Here is a 23,287-nt window from a genome sequence, read left to right as displayed (position 1 = left end):
TCAGGGGATGCAGGGGGCGGGAGAGGTGGCCCTTGGTTCCAGAAGGGTCTGCTGGGCTCAGGGGCCCCTGCCGTGTCTCAGGGTTGGGAGGTTATCTTGTGCGGCTGGGCCACTGCAGGTGGAAGTAGCAATGGAGAACAAGGAGATAGCAGAGGCTAGACCTCAAGCACCATTCCTTTTCCCCCAGACTTCCCTCCCACCTTCAGGTGGGGAAGCTGAGGCTGAATGAGCCCCTTTACTGGAATGGCCTCTGCAGAGCTTCCTGTGACCTCACCCTCAGGTTACCTGACTACTCCAAGTTTGAAAACCTGAACTGGCCCCAGATGGACTGGGGTCAAGGCCCCCAAGAGCCAGGCCAGGAACACCATGTGAATGTTGTGCAAGGGATAAGCTGATCAAGTCGTGCTCTGGAGCGGCCAGACTCCAAGAAAGCGTGGCAGGGCTTGAGCCCAGGCAGCTACAGAATGGGCTCACACCTAGGCTGTGACAAGTTTCTGAGCTTTAAAAATAATTCATATACCCACACACACTCATGGGAATTCCCTAGTGGGCTAGTGCTTAAGACTGCTCTACAAATGCAGAGAGCAAGGGTTCGCCCCCTAGCGGGGGCACTAAAATCTCACATGCCTTAGGGTGCTGCCAAAAAAAAACCAACAAAACCAGAATACACACCCTCATATCACCTGATTGATGTCCATGGAGCTCAGGCTGTTTGTCACTCCAGTTCTGATCTACTGGGAAACATATGGAGTCAAGTCACTGTGTGCTCCCGCCCCCAGCCTTACCAGGAGGAGTCAGGAGAAAACCGGACAAAGTTCGCGCAAGACTCCCTCTATCACTGGGGGGACTTCTTGTGTTGAGAGCCCGCTTTGTGTCTGCGCTGTGCTGGGTCTGGGGTTATAACAGGGCATGAGGCAGACGAGGCACCCCACTCAGGCAGTTTGTGTCTAGTGAGAAGAAATCCACAATGAACATATGCACAGATAAATACGACCATATCACATGGCGACGTACCAGGAAGAAAACAAGCTAATGAGCTAGACCCTTGCGACTATACAAGTATGCTCTGCAGCCTAGCAGCATCCAAGCACCAGGGAGCTCACCAGAAATGCAGAGTCTCGGGCCCTGCCCAGGATCTCCTGAATCTCCATTTCAATGAGATCTTCAGCGGATGCCTATGGTCAAGGGGTCAGGAATTCTTTCCAAGCATGGTTATTACCCCAGGGGAAAAGAAATATTCATTAACATATTGAGACCTGAATATTCTCAGTTTCTGGAAGCTCTGTCTTGCAGGTAGAGGGAACAACCAGTACTACTAATCAGAAAATAGTCTCCTTAAAGCCACATCTGGAACTTCCCTGGTGGTCTGGTGGTTAAGACTTTGTCTTCCAATGCAGCAGGTGTGGGTTCAATCTCTAGTGGAGGAGCTAAAATCCCACATGCCTCACAGTCAAACAACCAAAATATAAAACAGAAACAATATTGTAACAAATTTAATAAAGACTTTAAAAATGGTTCCTATCAAAAAAAAAAAAAGCTTCTGTGGTGGCTCAGTGGTAAAGAACCTGTCTGTCAATGCAAGAGACGTTGAGTTCAATCCCTGGTCTCCTAGAGGAGGAAATGGCAACCCACCTCCAGTATTCTTGCCTGGAAAATCCCATGGACAGAGGAGCCTAGGGGGCTATAGTCCATGGGGTTGCAAAAGAGTCGGACACAACTCAGCAACTAAAAAAATAACAAATGTTTTTTAAAAAAATCTTTAAAAAGAAAAAAGCCATAACTAACTTACTGGGGAATCTTTTTTTTTTTGGGGGGGGGGAATCTTAAGCTTAAGTCACCCCACCTCTCCAGGCCTCAGTTTCCCACCTGGAAAATTGAGGCATTGAACTAAATAGAGGCTCTTTCAAACTGGGGGGGAAAAAAAGCCCACAGTCCCCTGAATGGAGGATTTTGAGGCATCAAGAGTCAAATGACCAGCTAAGAAAGCTATCTGAGGGAGCAGCAGGGCCTTGGAGTCCCAAGACCCACATGTAAGACATGACTGAGCAACTGGATACACACAAACATACAGTAAATAAAAACTTAAATGGGAATGAAAACAGCAATTTAAGGAGCCATCTCTGGGAAGAAGGAGGATGAAAGAGGGGTATAGACAGGTACTTTCTATTTGTTAGGTCTTATTTCTCAAGCTGAGGGATGGGTACATGGATATTTATATAATTCATTCTCTCTTATTTATTAATACATTAAGTACTTAAAACAACAACGAAAAGGAAAAGTGGGAAATGTTTTCCAGGTAGTAGTACCAGCTTGAGCAAATGTCCAAGGACACAAAGTAGCAAGAACATCAACCCCCTTCTTCCAAACTTCACAGCTCAGTTTAGTTCAGTTGCTCAGTCACATGCAGAGTACTGGAGTTTCAGCTTCATCATCAGTCCTTCTAGTGAATATTCAGGACTGATTTCCTTTAGGATTGGCTGGTTTGATTTCCTTAGTCCAAGTGATTCTCAACGGTCTTCTCCAACACCACAGTTCAAAAGCATCAATTCTTCTGCGCTCAGCTCTCTTTATAGTCCAACTCCCACATCCATACATGACTATTGGAAAAACCATAGCTTTGACTAGACAGATCTTTGTTGGCAAAGTAATATCTCTGCTTTTTAATATGCTGTCTAGGTTGGTCATAGCTTTTCTTCCAAGGATCAAGCGTCTTTTAATTTCATGGATGCAGTCACCATCTATGGTGATTTTGGAGCCCCCCAAAAAATAAAGTCTGTCACTGTTTTCATTGTTTCCCCATCTATTTGCCAGGAAGTGATGGGACCGGATGTCATGATCTTAGTTTTCTGAATGTTGAGTTTTAAGCCAGCTTTTTCACTCTCCTCTTTCATCTTCTCAAGAGGCTCTTTAGTTCCTCATCACTTTCTGCCATATGCAGGTGTCATCTGCATATCTGAGGTTATTGATATTTTTCCAGGCAATCTTGATTTCAGCTTGTGCTTCATCCAGCCCGGCGTTTCGCATGATGTACTCTGCATGTAAGTTAAATAAGCAGGGTGACAATATACAGCCTTGACGTACTCCTTTCCCAATTTGGAACTCCACAGCAGCTTTTCCAAATCTTTACTCCCCCACTGCCCATCTCACCCCTTTCGCCCAGCCTCACACTCCGCGGCTGACCTTTCTGACCGGATAAGCCCCCTCCCCATCAGATAGGCTCTCACCCCAGTGGCAAGCGTACACCTCTCATGTAACCATGCAATACACGAAGGCATGCGTCGTCTCGAACCCTGCAGACTCCAGGAAAACTGGGCGGCTTCCAGCCGGAGCCAGACGCGAGGCGGGGGAACGGCCGCTGCAGCTCCGGACAGCGGGGGGCGCTGCGGGGCAGGCCAGAACCGCGGCTCCGCCTGCGCCAGCCTCTGGGTCCCTGGGCGGAAACACGCGTTTCCAAGAGGTAATTGTCCGTCTCGTTTAGATAAAAAGGGTTGAACGATGGGAAGAGAGTGGGAGGAAAACCGTTCTAAGACCCAATTCGCTAGTCAGGCGTCGTTAATGTTTCCGAGCTCTTTATTAAAGAAGGAGTTTGACTCAACAGCTGGAAATCACGGAGCCGATTTCTTTCTTGCCTGCCACCTGTCCTTTAGAACCGATTCTGCGCACTCACGCTTTACTCTTCCGGGGATGAAATCCTGGCAGGTCTCCTAGCTTTCCGAGAGTCTCCCGTTTATTTTTTTACTTTGATTTTTATTTATTTATTTATTTATTTATTTGTCTTTTTGTGACTGGGTTTATTTCATTTAGCGTGATATCTCAGGATTCATCCATGTTGTTGTACGTGATAGTTTCCCTCCTTGTTAAGGCTGAAGAGCATTCCATTGCGTGTATACATTACCACATTTAGTTTATCTATTTATTCATCGATGGACATTTGAGTTGCTTCTATCGCTTGGCTTTTGTGAATAATACTGTTTGTTTGTTTGTTTGTTTGTTTGTTTAGTTGGAGGCTAATTACTTTACAATATTGTAGTGGGTTTTGCCATACATTGACATGAATCAGTCATGGATTTACATGTGTTCCCCATCCTGATTCCCCCCCTCCCACCTCCCTCCGAGTCTCCCGTTTATAATCAGGTAATCCACGTGCGGGGGCAAGCGTTAAAGCAGCGTTAAAGCAAACCTGCCCGGATCCAGCTCCCTCTGGCTGGGACACCCGCTGGCTGGGGAGGGCACCGGGCAGTCTCCCTCCCCTGCGAAACTTCTGTTCCTCCTGCTCCTTCCCGGGCTGTCTCTGGCTCTCCAGAGTTGGGGGGCAGAGGGGGCGGAAAAGTCACAGCCAAGAAGGTCTACCCACGGCACTGCCCTCTGGTCTTTCGTTTGTTCTGTCCCTAAGTAGTGCCTGACTCTTTGCGACCCCATAGACTGCAGCACGCCGGGCTTCCCTGTCCTTCCCCATCCTCTGGAGTTGGTACAAACTCAAGTCCATGGAGTTGGTGATGCCATCCAGCCATGTCATCCTCTGTCGTCCCCTTCTCCTCCTGCCCTCAATCTTTCCCAGCATCAGGGTCTTTTCCAATGAGCTGGCTCTTCGCATCAGGTGGCCAAAGGATTGGAGCTTCAGCTTCGGCATCAGTCCTTCCAATGAAATCAGGTGTGATTTCCTCTAGGATTGACTGGTTTGATCTCCTTGCAGTCCAAGGGACTCTCAAGAGTCTTCTCCAGTACTTCTGGTCTTGGCAGCTTCCAGATGCTGACAGTTTCCCTCATGAGCACTTTTGGTAGGCTACTTGGAGACCCACAACACCATTCAGTTCCAGCACCCCTAAAAAGAAGTGCACTTCCTCTTTCATGCTGCTTACAGCCCCTCAGCTTCTGCATCCCTCCTCACAAGTCCAGCCTCATTCTGTGGGAGTCCCCTAAGTGGAAGCTCTCTTCAACAGAGTCCTCTCTAAGAAGGCCTCATTCTTTTTTCTTTTTTTTAATGATTTATTATTTTTCCTGATTCTTTGTGGAATCTTAAGTTCCCCAACCAGGGATCAAGCCTGCTGCGCCCTGCACTGGAAGCATGGAATCTTAACCACTGGACTACCAGGGAAGTCCCAAGAAGGCCTCATTCTGCTCCTTACCTGGGTTCTACATGTGCCCTAAGAGAATCACATAGCTGGAAGTGCAGCCCCTTGCCTAGGAACTACCCCCCAACTCACCAGATCCCACAGCCTCCCCCCCTAAAGCTCCCCAAATAGTTCTCCAAAAGCCTATTTCCCCTGGTTTGAGGGGGAGAAAGGGTCCTTCCCCTTCCTGGTGAGGTGCGGGTTGGGGGACAGGCAGAGTGAATGCCCTGACATCTCTTTGAAGAGAGTCTTCTGTGGGGTTCCTGGGGGACGTTCTCTCTTTGACAGGCAGGTAACTAAGGTCATGGCTCTTAGCCCTGCCGCCTCCCCTCCTCCTGAGTTCTGGACTCATTTTAAGTTCAGCAGCTCTGGCCTTTGAGGCCTCAGCTGAAATTCTGAGGTGAATGGAAAAGTCTTCGATTAGGTCTTATTAGTTTCCAACCTTGGCCTGAGAACACTGTCTCTAACCTCAACCTAGAAAAGACCTCGCCAGAGGATACGCCCAGAACACAAACCTGTCCCTCCCCTGGTAAATTCTTCATGCTCCAGCCGCTTCCAACAGGCAAGTTGCATGTGAGCTCCTGGGCTTTATAGCCACTTCTCAAACCTCATGTCTCCTCTCACTTTGCCTTTCCTTCCACCAGAGGAATTCTACTCCACTTCTTCATTTGCCTCACTCCTTGAGGTCTTTGAAGACCAGAGTCAAAATGTCTCCTTCTCCGGAAAGCCTTCTCTGATACCCCCTCCTCTGTACTTCCACAGGCCTTGCCACAATTCGTGTTTTGTTATGATTTCCTCGATCTGTACTCATCTCCCCAACTTGATTCCGAGCTCTTTGAGGGCAAGGATGGAATTGTTTTGCTGAGTGTGTTTACATTGTTTGTATGAAAAACACTTTCAAAAAGGAAGCAAAATGACCTATAATCCCAGCGCTTTTTAAAATTTTAGTTGATTTACAATGTTGTGTTAATTTCTGCCGTACAGCAAAGTGATCCAGTCATACATATATATACATTCTTTTTTATATTCTTTTCCATTATGGTTTGCCATAGGATACTGAATATAGTTCTCTGTGCTATACAATAGGACCTTGTTTATCCTTAGCATATAATAGCTCCATCTGCTCACCCCAACCTCCCACTTCATCTCTCCCTCAACTCCTCCTCCTTGGCAAACAGGAGTCTGTTCTCTGTGTCCGTGAGACTCTATTTCCTAAATAGGTTTATTTGTGTCATATTTTAGATTCCACATGTAAGTGATATATCATATGGTATTTGTCTCTTTCTGACTTACTTCACTTCGTGTGATAATCTCTAGTTGCATCCAGGTTGTGGCAAATGGCATTCTTTTTTCCTTTTTATGGCTTAGTAGTATTCCACTGTGTATATACACCACTTCTTCTTTATCCATCCTTCTGTTGATGAACATTTAGGTTGCTTCCATGTCCTGGCTATTGTGAATAGTGCTGATATGAACGCAGAGCTACATGTATATTTTTGGATTAGGATTTTATCTGGATATATGCCCAGGAGTGGGGTTGCTGGCTCATATGAGGGCTCTAATTTTGGTTTTCTGAGGAACCTCTGTACGGTCTCCATGGTGGCTGTACCAACTTACACTCCCATCAACAGTGCAGTAGGGTTCCCTCTTCTTTACACCCTCCCCAGCATTTGTTATTTGTAGAGTTTTTAATAATGGCCATTTTGATTGATGACCAGCACTAAACTTTTGATATTACAGAAAGGACAAAGAATCTTCCTTCTCCTATGTGTCCCACCAATCTTACCTCCAGTGACAAACACTTTTAAGAGGGTGATATGATTCTTTACTGTCTTTTCCTGGCACACATGTGCACATACACACAGAATTTTATTTCTTATGATCAGCTTTGTCTGCAATTTCCATTTTCACTTTCCATATTATTGCATATGATTCTACCTCATTCATTTTTAAATTATGTGTGTGTGTGTGTGTGTCTGTGTATAAAACAGAAAATTTTCCACTTTAACCATTTTTAAGTGCATGATTTACTGGCATTAATTACATTCACCATATTGTGCAACCATCACTATTTCCAAAATTTTTCATCATCCCAGAAACAGAAGCTCTGTATCCATTAAGCAATAACTCCTCATGCTCCCCGGCCCCTCTCTCCATAACCCCTGGTTAGAGTGACCTCAAATCTACTTTCTGGCTCTACAAATGCCCCATTTTTTTTTTAAACAGTGAATATTATTCCACAGTAGGAGATGTTATCATCTATTTAACCATTCTCTACTAATAGACATTTTGGCTGTTCCCAAGTTTTTTATAACAAGCAAAGCTGCTACAAATCATGCAGAAAGTTGAGAAATGGGTTGCTAGTTGCTGAGACATAGGGTGTGTGCATTCAAAAATCTAACAGACACTGTTAGACACTGTTCTGCCTGTGCATCACTTTTCACAGGAAGGTTTCTGACCCTCGTTTCCAGATATTCTGGTTTAATAAGAGTGCACTGGGGCCCGGCAACCTGAATGTGTATAGACATCCTACCTGATTATTGTGATATGAGAACTCACAATGAGAAACAGAGCCGTGTGGCCATGTTGCCGGGCCCCCAACATCTGCCCTCTTCCCTGGAGCAACGTCATAAACTGTGACACCCCAACCCACAGCCTGCTGCCAACAAGCCAAGGCTGCCCTGATGAGTCATCAGGCACAGTGAGCAGGCCCCCAGGGTGACAGAGACTCTAAGGAAATCCTGATGGATTGTGCGTCTCCCAACCTGGAAGCGCTGAGTCACCCTGGTTACCAAGCAGCTCCCAATTCTGTTAGATTTGCCCTTTGTGGGAGGCAAACTCACCCCTCATTCAAATCAGGGCCCATCAAGGAAAAGCTTATCTCCCTGGGGAAATTATGACTCATGCATCAGGAGTGGTGGGTGAAGGACAGAGAGGAGAGGAGAGGAGAAAAGAGACAGAAACAAGGCTGAATTCATTCCGGGAGTGGGAGGAGTTAAAAGGTGAAGGAAAAAGAGTAGAGAGGGAAAGAAAGCAAAATGACTAGAGTTTTGTTTTTTTTTTTAATGACTCGAGTTTGAGGTAAGTCACAGAAAGGAAAGAAAGAGAAAGGGGAGAGGGAGCAAGAAGGAGGAGGAGAGGAGAGAAAGAAAAGACAACATGGAGCAGAACGTGGGATGAGTTCCTCAGCTGGTGTTTTGGATCAGTGCAGAAAAAACTGCTCATCAGATCTCAGGAAGACTCCGGTGGTATGGTTCTCAGGCCCTGCCTATAAGCCAACTTGCATTTTCGGCCTCACCAGCACTCCCTGGCAATCTTCTGGGGGTGGGTGGTGGAGGTCAGCCTCTGAGTAGCGGGCAAAAACATACTGAGGAGCAGTCACACCGTGTGTGCCCAGGTAGGGCGTACGGCCTTCCCAGTCATTTGGCAACAAGGAACAGATCCTCAAAAAAGGTGCACACTCTTTGCTCAGTGTCTTAGCTATAGAGCCCTTAATAAAACGGGGGAAATCCTCACAACACTAGATGAAAAAAAATAAGTACATGTTTAAATTCATCTTTAAAATGGTATGATTCAAACTTCCCTGGGGATCTAGTGGTTATGACTCTGTGTTTACACTTCAGGGGGTGCAGATTTGATCCCTGGTCGGGGAAGTTCTGCATGCTACGGGATGTGACAAAATAATAATAGTAAAGGTATGATTCCAATTTTGTTCGTGGGTATGGGTGTAATGGGGATGGCATTGCCTCTGCCCTGACTCAGAGTCTTCTGCAAGTTCAGTTCAGTACTGTGCTAAGAGAAAGTTGTCTTGTTGTTCTTTTTTGTCAACCTCATGTCTAGCCTCTACCCCTTCCTCACTAGCCTCATGCTCTCCCTGTAGGGGACATTCTCATCAAAGTCTTGCCAGGGCAGTAATTCCTAGTCCCGGCTCACACTGCAGAAGCCCATATGATTGGATTCCTCTTCTGCCTGCCCCTGGTGTAGCTGGAGGCCCTCCTGTGACCACGATAGTGGAAGTCACTCAGTTTTGCAATGTGATCCTGGCCAGGCTCCTGCCGCTGGGCCACCTGAGCCCATCCTCTGGGAATACTGATGCTTGCGTACTAAGTCGCTTCAGTCGTGTCCAACTCTGTGTGACCTCTAGGCTCCTCTGTCCATGGGGATTCTCCAGGCAAGAATACTGGAGTGGGTTACATACCCTCCTCCAGGGGATCTTCCTGACCCAGGGATCAAACCTGCCTCTTACGTCTCCTGAATTGGCAGGTGGGTTCTTTACCACTAGCGCCACCTGGGAAGCCCAGGGAACACTGATCATCTAAAGAAATTTCCTTTTGGTTTAAGGAGCTGGCCTGGGCTTCTGTGGTTTGCCACCAGAAGCCTGGCCTGATACTTTCCATGGTGTCAGCTGCTGGAAGTTCGGCCACCACTGCCCGCTCAGTGGGCGACCCCCCTCTCTTCCTTGGGTTAGGGTGTCCTGGGGCTGCGTGAGGAAGTGCCTGTCTGGGGTAATCAGGTGGGGCCTGCACCCTGGGGCTGGGCAGCCGGTGAAGGAGGAGCTGGATAGGATGCATTTAATTCTTCTCCAGGAACCCAAGGAGGATGAGCCGCAGAGGTCCTGGACACAGGCTACAGGATGTGCTCTTCTCAGCGACAGCGGGTAAATAGTAACTAGCTCCCAAAAAACTGGCCCTGCAAACCAATAGCTGCAAGCATGACCTGAAAAACAAGATCTGGGGAAGAGATAGGAGGACGTCCAGCTCTCAGACAGGACCAGAGAGAGGCCGGGGACCCAACTAATGGCTCAGAGAGGGAGGCGCCACCCGCCAGGAGTGAGAATCCACTGACTCTGGAGGTCCCAGGACGTGCAGCACTGTCCATGTCAGCTATGCTGATATATGCTATCTTTGCTGGGCAGGATTCCGTCAGAGGCCCTCAGATTAAAAGGGTCTCTGGGTATCCCTTGGGGAGGGTTGAGAGAGAACAGCTGGAAAGATGATCCCCCTTTCACAGCTGGTCTGGTAGGGGGAGGAGCCAAGGGCAAGAATGGGTAGCAATGTTTGTTGTTGTTCTTGTTTTTTAGCAATGGTTTTTTAAAAAAAATCTTTTGGGACCTCCCTGGTGGTCTAGTGGTTAAGAATCTGCCTGCCAATGCAAGAGACACAGGTTCGATCCCTGGTCCTGGAAGATCCCACATGCCAGGGAGCAACTAAGCCCAAGTACCACAACTACTGAGCCCATGTGCCCTAGACCCCCACACTCTGCAGCAAGAGAAACCACCAGGGTGAGAAGCTGGTGCACCGCAACTAAAGAGCAGCCCGTTTGCTGCAACTGGAGAAAGCCTGCATGCAGCAAGGAAGACCCAGCGCAGCTAAAAAAATAAATAGATACATAAAATTTAAAAAAAAACTGAAGTATAACTCAAATACAGAGGAATGCACCCAAGTAATTTTCACAAAATGTAAACACGCCTGTGTAACCATTACCTAGGCGACAACAAAAGACATAACTCAGGATCTCAGAAGTTCCCCATTTGGTGACAATGATGATTTTAAAGAGGAAAGTGGACAAGGTCTGAGAGCAAAGGAGGAAGGAAAGAAAAGATCCTCCCAGGTGCCAGTTGACTGACACGTGGTCCTGGAGACACAGCAGGAGGCCCCCCTGTCTGTATTAGCACCAGCTGTTAAACTGGCCTACATGCAGAGCTCCGGGACACACACCCGGTGTCCAGAGTCTGTCCTTGGGAACTTGGTGAGCCATGGGCAGCCCTGCCAAGAAAGGCAAGGAATTGGATGTTTGGAGAAGATCACAGACCAGGTAGGACTGGGCTGAGAGCCTGAGGGCAAACAGGAAAGAGGATTGCTTCTGGGCTGGGAGGGCCTGGGAATGCTTGGTCCCAGGGGAGTGGCTGCCACAGTCACTGTTTGTTCCCCCAAGTTTCTGTTTGTCCAAGAATGATTCATGTAGGTTCCACTGATCAGTCCCTCCTTCTCTTCCCCACTGTGAGCTGCTGTGCCAAGGGCACGGGGCACTGGGGGACATGCACAGCTGTGATGCCAGGAAGACCTGAGTTTGAACCCCAGCTCTAGGCTGTGTGACTCTGGAAAAGTTTCATTCCCTCTCTGACTTCAGTCAGAGAAATGGGACAATAACCTCATGCAATAGCTGTGAAGAGGAAATGAGATAAGCCACATTAAATGCCTGACATAGGGCAGGCACTTAAAAAATGCTTGTTCACTTTTGTTTGTCCGTTTTCCATTTAACAAATATTTATCTGGGGCCTGGTGTAAAGCAGGCAGCTGTGCTAGGTACTGGGAAGAGAGTGGCGAACAAAACCGGTATGGAGCCTGGCTTCTGTTACGGAGCCTAGAATCTAACAAGAGAGAGACAGTCAATAAACAAACATATACACATCGTGAAAGAGAAGCACAATGTGTTATGAAAAAGAACACCAGGACTTCCCTGGTGGCGCAGAGGATAAGAATCTGCCAGCCAGTGCAGGGGACATGGGTTCGATCCCTGGTCCGGGAAGTTTCCACATGCTGCAGAGCAACCAAGCCCACGTACCACAGTTACTCAGCCTGTGCTCCAGAGACCAAGAAGAGGGTCCTTGTGGGTTGGCAGGGGTCTCCCCCACTGCAGAACTCACAAAGGGAGCCTTGTGCGGGAGTGGTGGCAGGATGCTTCGAACGACAGCTGGGCCCAGGGCTGCCAGGCCTGGGCTGGGCTGGGCTGGGCACTCTGCCACAGGCGGCCCTGTGAGGGCTCTTTCATCTGAGTCCCAGCTGCCACTTGGCCGGCTGGCCCGAAGCCCAGCAGCCTGGAGAGGAGAGGGGCTGGCAGCTTTGTCTCAGGAAGAAGAACAAAGAGGAGGGCAGAGGGAAGCAGTGCTTGCTCTTGGATGCAGGCCAAAGGGAAACAAGATCCAGTTCTAGGCAACACCAAGGTACTGTTTGAATTCCTTTGTTGCCATAGCATTAAGCAAGACCATTCCACAGAGACGGTCTCAAACAATATCCCAGCCCCCACCATGTTACCGGTGGAGAACTGAGGCCCAGAGACGGGCAGGGACCTGGCCAAGGTTACACGTGAATGGCAGAGCCACAGCTGGAAACCTGGTCGGTCTCTTGTGCCCTGGTGCTGAAGGATTCTGAAAGAAGCACTTCACCTCTGGGACCCCTGGGGCTCTCATACGTAAAACAGAGGTGCTAATTCCTATTTTGAATGGTGAGGGTCAAATGTGCTAATAGATATAAAAGGAAGAAGAGGGCTATTTGACTTAGGTCTTGAAGGCTGTGTAGGAGTTTTCCAGAGAAGGAGCTGGTGAGGAAAGGCATTCTGAGCACAAGGAACAGCATAAACAAAGTTCAAGAAAGTATAGGAATGTAGGTTGTTTCAGGGCAGCTGGAGCTGGAGGAGAAACCGGAAATGGGGCCCAGGCTTCTTGATGCTGTCAGAAGTGCCCACTGCCCCTCCACGTGTCCAGCTCTCCTTTCTGTGGTGATGACCTTTCAGAACTCAGCCTCCCCATGGAATCATCCTGGCCCATACAGCTGATCAGCCCTCTGGGAGGAGTCAGACAATGTGAGGGGAAGGGGCTTCATGTGCTGGGCAGAGCCGGCCTGGCCCATGGGAGGCTCCCTAGCCCAGATGCAGCAGGCAGGGACGCCTGCTTTGAGGAGGTCACAGCTGCCTCCCCATGGCTCAATCCCATTTGCAAGTCATAGTATTTAAGGTACACTCTCAGACCCAGTGTCTCAGTCCATCCAGGCTGCTATGACAAAAATACTGGAAATTGAGTGGTTTATAAAGAACATTTATTTCACACCATTCTGGAGGTTAGGAAGTAGAAGTCATGTTGCCAGTGGACCTGGTGTCTGATGAAAGCCCACTTTCTGGTTCATAGATGGCCATCTTCTTTCTGAGTCCTCATATGGTGGAAGGAAGGAGCCAGAGAGCTCCCTTTTATAAGGGGGGGGGGGGGAGTCTCTTTTGTAAGAGCACTGATCCCATTGTTTCATGACTTAATCACCTCCCAAAGGCACCACCTAACATCATCACATTGATGATTAGGTCCCAATGTGACTTTTGGAGGGAGACAAATGTTCAGATCACAGCACCCAGAAACAAAGCAATTCTTTACAGTCACAGAATTCTGGAGTGAGAAAAACATGGAGTTTAAGCTTGGTTCTGTCCATTACCAGCTGTGTGGCCTTTTAGCCATTCACTGAACTTCCCTTGGTTCCCTCATCTGTAGAGTAAGTCTAACTGCTTGGAAGAACTTATACAAGAGCCTGTGTTCAGTACGGGTGCTCAACACATGATCATTTTCATTTCCCTCCTTTCTCTGGCACAGCTGACCCCTCTGCTGGGAGGAGTCCCTGGCAGGCTTCTCTCAACAAAGCTTTCCCCGCTTCAAGACCCAGCTTATGGGCCAGCTCTTCCATGAAGGCTTTCCAGACCCCTCAAACTGGAACGCTGACTTCCTCTTGGGCTGCCTTGCACTTGTCCTATGTTATTGTGTTTTCTTTTGTTTTGCTCTTTCATACTTTTTCATGTTCACTGCAACTAGTGGCATAATATAAATATGTATTAAGAAAAGCATTTCTTTTTTACAGATTTATTTGCTTGTTTTGACTGAGCTAGGTCTTCGATGCTGTGTGGGCTTTTCTCTAGTTGCAGCAAGCAGGGCTACTCTCTAGTTGTGGTGTACACAATACATTGCAGTGACTTCTCTTGTGGAGCACAGGCTCTAGGACATGAGAGCTTCAGAAGTTGTGGCTTCTGGGCTCTAGAACACAGGCTCATTAGTTGTGGCACACAGCTTAGCTGCTCTGTGGCATGTGGAATCTTCCCGCATCAGGGATCAAACCTGTGTCTCCTGAACTAGCAGATGGATTCTTTACCACTGAATGCCACCAGGGAAGCCCAAGAAAACGATTTCTTACTCAATAATTTCCCCTCTCTATTTCTATCCCATTCATACAGAATAACCAACAGTAACATCCACTGTGCATCCTTCTACACTTTTCTAAGTATACGTTCACATGTGTGTCCTTGTGCTCAGCCATGTCTGACTCTTTGCGACCCTTTGGACTGTAGCCTGCCAGGTTCCTCTATCCATGGGATTTTTCAGGCAACAATACTGGAGTGGGTTGCCATGCCCTCCTTCAGGGGATCTTCCTGATGCAGGGACTGAACCCACATCTCCTGTGTCTCTTGCATTGTAGGCAGATTCTTTACTCACTAAGCCATCAGGGAAGCCCATGTGTTCACAGAAATAGATATACATTTATATGAGGTTTATGTTTATGTCTTTACTGAATTCCCATAGTATACACTGCTCTGATGTTTGTTTTTAATTGCTTAATAAATCATGAGGGGCTTCCTAAGTGGTGCAGTGGTAAAGAATCTGTCTGCCAATGCAGGAGACACGAGAGACACCCAGTTTGATTGGGGAGATCCCCTGGAAGATGACATGGTCCCCCACTCCAGTATTCTTGCCTGGAGAATCCCATAGGCAGAGGAGCCTGGCAGGCTACCGTCCATGGGGTTGCAAAGAGTTGGACACAACTGAAGTGACTTAACATGCATGGATGCATGGGTTTTGGGGAAGAGGATCACCGAGACAAAGTGCCATTTTCATCACACTCTATCAAGGATACACATTATCATCATAATTTCTGACTCCTGCTGTTGACCTTGATCACCTGGATAATCACCTGGCAAAGTTGTCTCTGTCATTTTCTCCACTGTGCATTTACTCTTCTATTGCCCTCTCTTTCCATATTGTCCTCTTTGGAAGGTCACTCTGCAGGCCTATACTATACAAGAGTTATGCCCCGCTTCATAAGGATTATGTTTTTTTTAATAGTTCTTTTTAATTTTTTAAAGTTTTATTTATTTATTTTTGGCTGCACTGGGTCTTGGTGGCTGTGCAGGGTCTTTCTCTAGTTGCTGGGGGAGGGGGGTATTCTCTGGCTGGGACGGGAGGACTTCTAGTGCCCGTGGGTTCCAGCAGTTGCAGTTCACAAGCTCCAGAGTACAGTAAATAAATCTTTTGCTTAGTTGTGGCCCCTGGGCTTAGGTGCCACAGGGCATGTGGAATCTTCCCGGACCAGGGGGGGCCTAGGGATTGAACCCAGGTTCTCTGCATCGGCAGGCAGATTCTTTAATAATAATATATTAATAATCCCGGATCACCAGGATTATGTTTTACCAGCAAAATAACACACACAGCAGGTACCTAGCATGTGCTGCACTTTCAGCAGCTGATCTCAGGTGACTATATAATCCATTCTCCCCTGGAGACTCACTTTTCTTACCTGTAAAATGGGTGTTTCTCATCCTTCACCCCCAGGGCTGTAGTGAGTGGACAGTGTCCAGGGCGTCAACGTCAGTTCCCTCTCCCTTCCCCATTTGGTTGTCCAGCAACCCAGACAAGAGAGGGGCAGTGACCAGCCTAAGGTGTCACCGCCAACTGCAGCCCAATCAGGGCTCTCACCACACCCTGGGTAGGATTCCCCCACCCCCCGGGCGGGAGCCAGGTGCACTTCGGCCGGCCACAAGTACCCCGCTCGGGCCAGCGCCCGCGGGGCCGGGGGAGATGAGCCTGACCTCAGCGCCCGACTCCCGGCCGAGTGGCCGGGCCGCGCCCCCCGCGGGCCGGCGGACGGTGAGTGCGAAGCCCGCAGCGGGCGTGCAGAGCCGCCCGGCTCCGGGCCCACGGCCCTCCCTTTCCTCACTCCTTCCAGGGCCCTCTAACCCTTCCCTCTCCGCAGGTCTGGGTTCCCCTGCTTCGGGCGCGCCCCTCTCGGCCTGCGGCTGCCGCTTCGATCTCTCCTGCGGCGCCCCGCTCTGGGTGCCGGCTCCGGCTCGGTCCGGCCGCTCCTCGTGGCCCTCTTCCCGGCTTGGCTGCCTTTGGTCTCCTCCCCGTCTGCTCTGTGTCTCGCCTCGCCGCCCCTCGGGCTCGCCCCTCCTCCTTCCCTGCCCCACGCCTCCTGCCGGTGGGAGAAGCCCCAGTGGGGGCGGGCCGGAGTACCGTCCCCTCACCCCCACCCCACCGCACCCCTTCTGCAACCTGAACCCCTGCCCTCTGGCTGGCTCCTGAGTCTTCCTGCTTGCGCCTGTTTCCTCCCAGGATTGGGGGTGGGGAGGAGGGGGGAGTGTGGACCGAAGGGGACTGTCAAGAAAAAGCCCAGGGCACTCTAGTATCAGAACCTTCTCAGCTCTCCAGGGCTAGGTGCCATCTCCAAGGCTTGTAGGAAGGGAAAGCAGACCCAGCCGTGGGGCGACTTTGGCATTTACCAGTTAGGTGATGACAGCCTCATTGTTGTTGGCTCTTGACAAAGTCACCTGATCAGAGGCGTGGCCATCCAAGGTGCCCAATAAATGTCTGAACTAATTATCAGAAGAGGGAGGAAGCCAGGGCGGCGCTTGATGCGAAGTAGGCCAAGACTGGCCTTTATTAGAACCCCAGGCGCTCCTGTAAGTCAGCGCTGAGGGTAAGTGCGGTTCAATTCAACAGACACGTTGAGCACCCTCGTGTGGGGAGCCCTGCCGTATGTACTGGTAACGTGAAGATGAATCTGGGATAATCCTCCCTTAGGAGCCTTCCACGCTAGTGGGGGATTCAGATGAAGGAACAAAATTGCAAGAGAGAGATAACTACCATGACGGGGGAAGTACACAGGCCTCTGAAATCACAAGCAGACAACCCATCCAGAAAATTCCCGGAGCAATTAACTTGAAGGCTGAGTGACGGGACAGTGGGTGGTAAGTGGAGTGAACTCCTGCAGACAGTGGGGCCCAGCGTGCTCTGGTTGGTTCCTAATGGGGGACCAGTAGGTGGCTCTGCTAGTTGATTGTTGGGGTTACAAAGGGTCTTGTAAACCTTGTTAAGGAGTCTGGAGTTTACCTTTAAAGAGATGTGGGATCACTGAAGTGGCTAATGCAGGTGGTGACTAGATCAGATTTGCTCTTCAGAGAAACTGCTCTGGTTTCAGAGTTGATACTGGATTGGGTGAGGACATTCCAGGGAGCCAGGAGCCGTGGATCTGACCAGGCAGTTAGAATCATCAGGATTTAGTGACTGTGTGTGGGGAGGTTGAGAACATGAGCAGAGTGCAAGATTACAGTCTAGGTTTCTGGCTCAGATGACTGAGACAGGATGCAGTGGGAAAATGTCCAAGTTGTGGTGTGGGGAGAGATCTTGGGGCTTGGAGACATATGACTGGAGATGTCCCTCCACTGACTAGACTAAGAGTGACCTAAGGAAACATATGAATGTTTGGTGGGGTTAGAGTTGGGCCTGTCTGATTCATCCTTGTGTACCAGCACTAGCCTGATACCCACATTTCCCCAGCCCCTGCACACAGGTCAGGCTTGCCCATCAAGGAATGCTTCACCAGGGTGACTGGGTAGAACAGGGGGGGAAGAGGGGCCATGAGGAAGGGCTGGTAGTCTAGAAGAGGGATGGGAAAGAAGTCTTTATCTGCTAGAAACAAATAGAGCAGTATTCATAGATGACGTAGGAGGTTTGGGATTCCCAAAGAGTTTTGGCGTCTTTAGAAAACAAGGAGGGAAAAGGGACAGAATTAAGAAGCTTGGGGACAGGGCCCAGGTCTTGGGTGATAAAGAGATGGGGGTGAAGATATCAGGGCAGGGGACTATTTTGTTTAGTATCTGGAAATGAGCTTCAGAAATAACTTTTGAAGTAATTGGATTCATTAAACTTTCAGAGCTGAAGAAACTCAGAGTTCTCTTCATCCATTTTGCCTCCCTATGTCATAGATAACTAAGCTTAAGCTCAGAGGGGCTCAGATGGTAAAGAGTCTACATGCTATGCAGGAGACTCAGGTTCGATTCCTGGGTCGGGAAGATCCCCTGGAGAAGGGAATGGCAACCTACTCCTGTATTCTTGCCTGGAAAATCCCATGGATGGAGGAGCCTGGTGGGCCCCAATCCATGGGGGTCACGAAGAGTCAGACATGACTGAGCGACTAACACACTCAAGCCCGGAGAAGGAAGTGAGATGCCCCAGGAACGTAGCTAATAACTTGGCAGCAGTGGGACTGGATGTTGGGAGGGTGGGAGTAGAGCACGCATACTGTCCTCAGTCAGACTGACACGGATTTGATCCCAGCTGCCACTTACACCAGGTGGCGCTAGTGGTAAAAAACCCACCTGCCAATGCAGGAGACATAAGAGACAGTTCAATCCCTGGATCAAGAAAATCCCCTGGAGCAAGGCACGGCAACTCACTCCCGTATTCTTGCCTGGAGAATCCCATGGACCAAGGGGCCTGATGGACTACAGTCACTGGGGTCGCAAAGAGTCAGACAAGACGGAAGCAGCTTATGACAGAGCAGAGTGACTTCCTCACTTCCTGACTGGGTGGTCCTTCTCTCCGAGCTTTCCTTCCCTGCCATGTGGGGATGTTAAGAGCACCTGCGAGCTTTCAGTGGTAGAGGAGTGAGAAGAATCCATCACCAGTCCACTCAGGGGTTAGAGTCTGCAACCTCTCACTTAACCGCCTCCTTTACAGAACCACCTTCTGGTTAACCAAACACCCTTGCCAAGGAGCCTGGAGGTTTATGGGAAAAGGAGAGAGTCACAGGTCCTGGGCTTCAAGGCTGAATTGTTTGGCTGCTGTCAGAATGCATCCTCTTTTCTCCCCTCTCCGTTCCAGCGAGCATAACTGTCCCTTGGCAGGAACTGTTGCTATGGCAACTTGGTTCTTCCCCCAAAATCTGGCTGCCTTGAGCTCTCTTAATTCCAGTACTTTAATCTTAGAGGTAGAGCCCACAGACAAGTTGAAAAGGAAGTCACACCTAAATCAGACTGAAGGACATTCCTATACCCCTGGCCCTGCAATGACCTGTAGTCAAGTCTCCAGTTTGGAAATCCAGTTCCCCCCCAACACTGCAGATCTTTTCCACACCCACAGCCATCGCATCCCCTAGGAGACCTTCCCTGACAACCTCCAGCCCTCGTCCACAGAAAGAGCCAATCCCTTTTACCTTTGAGTCTTCCCCCTCAGCACCTACACATCGAAACCATCTGTTTCCTTCTCTCCCCTGTGAGCTCCTCAAGGGCAGGAACTCTGTCATGTTCATCTGCTTCAGAGAAGGCTTGGGTGGAATAGGTTCTTCCTACATTTTGTTGGATGACTGGGAAATGAAGAGTGGAGGTGTTCGAAGGTTGGAAATTAACTTCTGTAATGACTAAGTGCAAGCTTCAGGGTAAGTCAGATCTGAGTTCAAATCCTGTGACATTATCACTTAATAACTGGTTGATCTTAAGCAACTTAAACTTCACCTCCTTAGTTTCTTCATCTGGAAGATGGGGGTTTAATACGTTCTTCATAGGATTGGTGTGAAGGTGGAGTCAGTAACTTTGCACAGTTAGAAGACTGTGAGGGGAGGTCTGCTTGTTCCTCTTGTTCCAGCTGCCTGACACAAAGTAGGTGCATACATGTTTTATTGCATGGATTTTAAATGATGAAAGGTGTTCAGGAAGCTGGTTTGTAGGGTAGTAACTGATGTATCACCCCATGTGTAATAATCACTGATGGAGTATTCAGGTATTTTTGTTAGGTCTGTGGGGCAGCACTTAATGTCCCCCAAATGAGGCCTGACCCTCAGTCTCTTTTCTATGTCTAAGTCCCTGTCTATGTTGGCCTGTGGGCATCTCCAGGCAGATACTGCATGGGTCTTACCCACATTCTTAGTGCTCAGCCTGAGAGAAGAGGCCTCTAAAAATTCTGATGAACAGCTAAATCTAATTTATGTTTGCACCATACGTTACCATTTATGAGGCAGTTTTACACCTGTTGTATTTGGCTTTACTGACTTTGTCACCACCAAGGACATTCCTGTTATTTAATCCCATGGGCCCTTATTTTGAAAAAGTACCCATCAAACAAATTCTGTTAATGTCATGCCAACTGCTAGCCAGAACTTCTGATTTATATGAAATAAGAATTTTTATCACCATTCCCAGCACAGGCTGTGGACACACAGTAAGTACCAAAGAAATGATTCCTGGATTGAATTCATGTATGGTTTCTTTAACCTTTCTAAAAGGTTGAAAATGTGTTTCTCCCTTTTCCCGATGCCTTAAAAAAAAAAAAAAAAAAACAAAACACTATGTCTTATATCTAAGCATTCCTGTCAGGACCTCATGTCACAAAAGCTCCAAATTCTTATTTTATGAATAAGGAATCTGAGGCCTAGGGAGGGGAAAAGTCTTGCCACAGGCCACACATTTTAGCAGTATTCTCCCTGCAGCTTGCTTCCACAGCAGCTTCCTCCACTAATATTCTGTGACCTAAATGAGAAAATTCAAATGCTTGAATTCGGTATTCTTATTTCAAACCAAAATATTTTCCTTCCTTAAAATGCCTACTCTCTGTAGTTCTACAGCATAAATAGAACCCCTTTCCTGTAAGATGGACATTCCAGTAAGCTGAAGCCAATTCTTAGGGCTCCCCTAAATTCTGTAGGGTATTATTCTTTGGATGAAAATGAATCATGAACTCCCCGGAGGTGGCGCTGTTGGTCATTCTGCCTCTTGTGCCCTCCAGGAATCTCCGGTCGTGGACCTGAACGTGGGGGGTGAGTTCTATACCACCACCTTGGGCACCCTGAGGAAGTTCCCAGGCTCAAAGCTGGCAGAGATGTTCTCCAGCCCCGCCAAGGCCTGCCTGGATGCCGAGGGACGTTTCTTCATCGATCGCTGCGGCACCTACTTTGGACCCATCCTGGAATATCTGCGCAGTGGGCAGCTGCCCACCCAGCACATCCCGGAGGTGTACCGCGAGGCTCAGTACTACGAGATCAAGCCCTTGATCAAACACCTGGAGGACACGCCCCAGATCTTCGGCGAGCAGGTGGCGCGGAAGCAGTTCCTGCTGCAGGTGCCAGGATACAGCGAGAACCTGGAGCTCATGGTGCGCCTGGCGCGCGCCGAGGCCGTGGCGGCGCGCTGTTCCCGAGTCCTGGTGTGCCTGGTACGAAACGAAAAGGAGGATGCAAGCTGCGCAGACGCCCTGCGCTCCCTGGAGGCGAACAAAAGGTCAGTGGTCAAATTCGGGCCTTGGAAGGCAGCCCTGGATATCAGTGACCTCCTGGACTGCCTGAACATGGACATTAAGGCCCAAGGGTACCAGGTATGCTATTCACACAACAGTCCGTTACCAGCCAAGGTCTCCGACTACTTCTATACATTCAGCTTCAGCTGGTGGTGATCCCCAGGGGCCGGGGCTCTTTGTTATGGGCTCTGGTGGGAAGAATGAAATTAAAAGTTGCCTTAAAGAGTCATCTTTCTTTAAATTAAAAAACAAAAACAAAAACAAAAAACAGACAGAAGTTCCCTAATGGTCCAGTGGTTAAGAATCCACCTGCCCAATGCAGGGGACGTGGATTTGATCCCTGGTCTGGGAATATTCCACATGCTGCAAGGCAACTAAGCCTGTGGGCCAGAACTACTGAGTCCGCCACTCTGGAGGTCTGCTCAGCAACCAGAGAAGCCAGCACAAGGAGAAGTCTGCCCACGAGAGCTGGGGAGGAGCCCACCCCCCAGCTTGCCGAAACCAGAGAAAGCCAGTGCACAATGAAGACACAGTACAGCTAAAAACAAATAAATAAAATTTAAACAAAAAACCAAATAGACATCAGAAATTTCCATGGTGGTCTAGTTGAGTTTTGCCACCAAATATTTGTTTCCCTCTTGAGGTTCTTTCCATCCATGGCAACTGACTCCACTGTACTTGCCTACTGAGGTGCAGCTGTTTCCTCTTTAAAGTCTCATGGACCTGCCAGACCCTTCCCTGAAGTCTAACAGCAATGTGGAGATGAGTTGGAATGTTTCAACCATGCTTTGGCTGGAGATGTGGGATGACAGCAGGAAAGTAATAGGGTGTCATGAATCTAGACAGTCAGACCTAAAAGTGTAATCCAGCCAGCCTCAGCTTGTGGTCCAGTCTTCTAGCCCTGGTGTCTGCCTTCATGAGGAAGATGCCACATTAGTACTCGACATCGATGCGGCTCAGATCTTCTCTCCTGGGTGCTGTGAGTGTTGGCTGCTGAAACCTCACAAGTGTCCTCTTCTGTAGAGCAGCAGTTCTCAATGTGTGGTTCGTAGACCAGCAGCACCCCCAATACCTGGGAACTTGTTAGAAATACAGATTCACTAGTCCCTACCTCAGATCTACTGAATCAGAAACTCTGGAAGTCTGTTTTAACAAGTCCCCCAGGTAATTCTGATGCACCCTAATTTTGAGACCTGCTCTAGGAAAGAATTGCCATCTCACTTGTGTGGAGGTTCAGAAGACTGATCCCTCACCTCAAGGAGGAACAGGTCTGATGCGGTTCCTATTTTAGAGCTCCTGTGGGATCAGGCTGAAGTCAGCCTTTGCTGGACACCACATTCCTGTTTAGTGGTCTTCTTTGACTTTGCCCTGCTTCGCTCACTACCCTCCCCCCCGCCCCCCGCCCTTCACTTGAGAACACATCCTCACTAAGTCACTTAAAGAAGAGACTCACTCAGGTTCTACTTCGTAACCAAAGACATTAGGTAACTTTAAGGAAGACACCTTCATCCTCTCCAAGTTCAGGTCTGGTGTAGATGGCCCACATTTCCTACCTAGTTTGACTACCATGCATCCTGGGTTCCCTGGGACTGAAGGTAAAGTTTAACTGCCAAGCTGTAGGGAATTAACACTGAATCAGGAAATTTCAAATTTAAACGTAAAATTTCTCAGAACATAGTTATTTTCAGTGAGCATTTTAATTCAGTAACTGCATCTGCTTGTATATATTTTTTATTCTCAAAGCTTGTTCTGTATTTTTCTTTTTTTTTTTTTTGTATTTAATATGGCTGACAGTTTATAGTAGAAAAATCCTAAATGTCTATTTGAACTTTATGTCATGATTCAATTCAACATTATTCATAAGGAGCCAAAAAACGTTCATACCCTTTGATCAGTAATTACACTTCTGAGATTTGATTCCAGAGAGACACTCTGCTCTATAAGATCTAACTAGGATTGCTTAAAATCTCACTTTTATGAATTATGGAAAGATCAATGTCCTCCCCAAGATTTCTGCACATTCCCAGAGGGCCTGTCTTCTTAAGGTCAGTTCTGGTTCTCTGCTCCTGCTAGATTCATTCAGCAT

At 48.4% G+C, this 23,287-nt stretch overlaps 1 protein-coding gene across 6 annotated transcripts; it reads left to right on the top strand.

Moving 5' to 3' along the window:
- The first annotated feature begins 3,407 nt into the window (after nt 1-3,407).
- On the top strand, nt 3,408-21,430 carry KCTD14 (potassium channel tetramerization domain containing 14). 6 transcript variants are annotated; one of them, XM_061168143.1, is made up of 5 exons: nt 3,408-3,457; nt 8,735-8,806; nt 9,698-9,768; nt 10,192-10,925; nt 20,695-21,430. In XM_061168143.1, the coding sequence occupies exons 4-5, from the start codon at nt 10,806-10,808 to the stop codon at nt 21,355-21,357; spliced, it is 783 nt and encodes a 260-aa protein (XP_061024126.1). In that variant the 5' UTR covers nt 3,408-3,457; nt 8,735-8,806; nt 9,698-9,768; nt 10,192-10,805; the 3' UTR covers nt 21,358-21,430. The 6 variants fall into 6 exon arrangements, with proteins under 6 accessions (XP_061024126.1, XP_061024154.1, XP_061024137.1 ...); XM_061168154.1 differs by lacking the exon at nt 3,408-3,457 and adding an exon at nt 8,210-8,359; XM_061168171.1 differs by lacking the exon at nt 8,735-8,806 and having other exon boundaries at nt 3,420-3,457.
- The last annotated feature ends 1,857 nt before the right edge of the window (nt 21,431-23,287 follow it).

Source organism: Dama dama, chromosome 2 (assembly GCF_033118175.1).
Source record: "Dama dama isolate Ldn47 chromosome 2, ASM3311817v1, whole genome shotgun sequence".
NCBI lineage: Eukaryota > Metazoa > Chordata > Mammalia > Artiodactyla > Cervidae > Dama > Dama dama.
The sequence above is the reverse complement of the archived record's forward strand: the minus strand, read 5'-3'. Positions and strand labels throughout refer to the sequence as shown.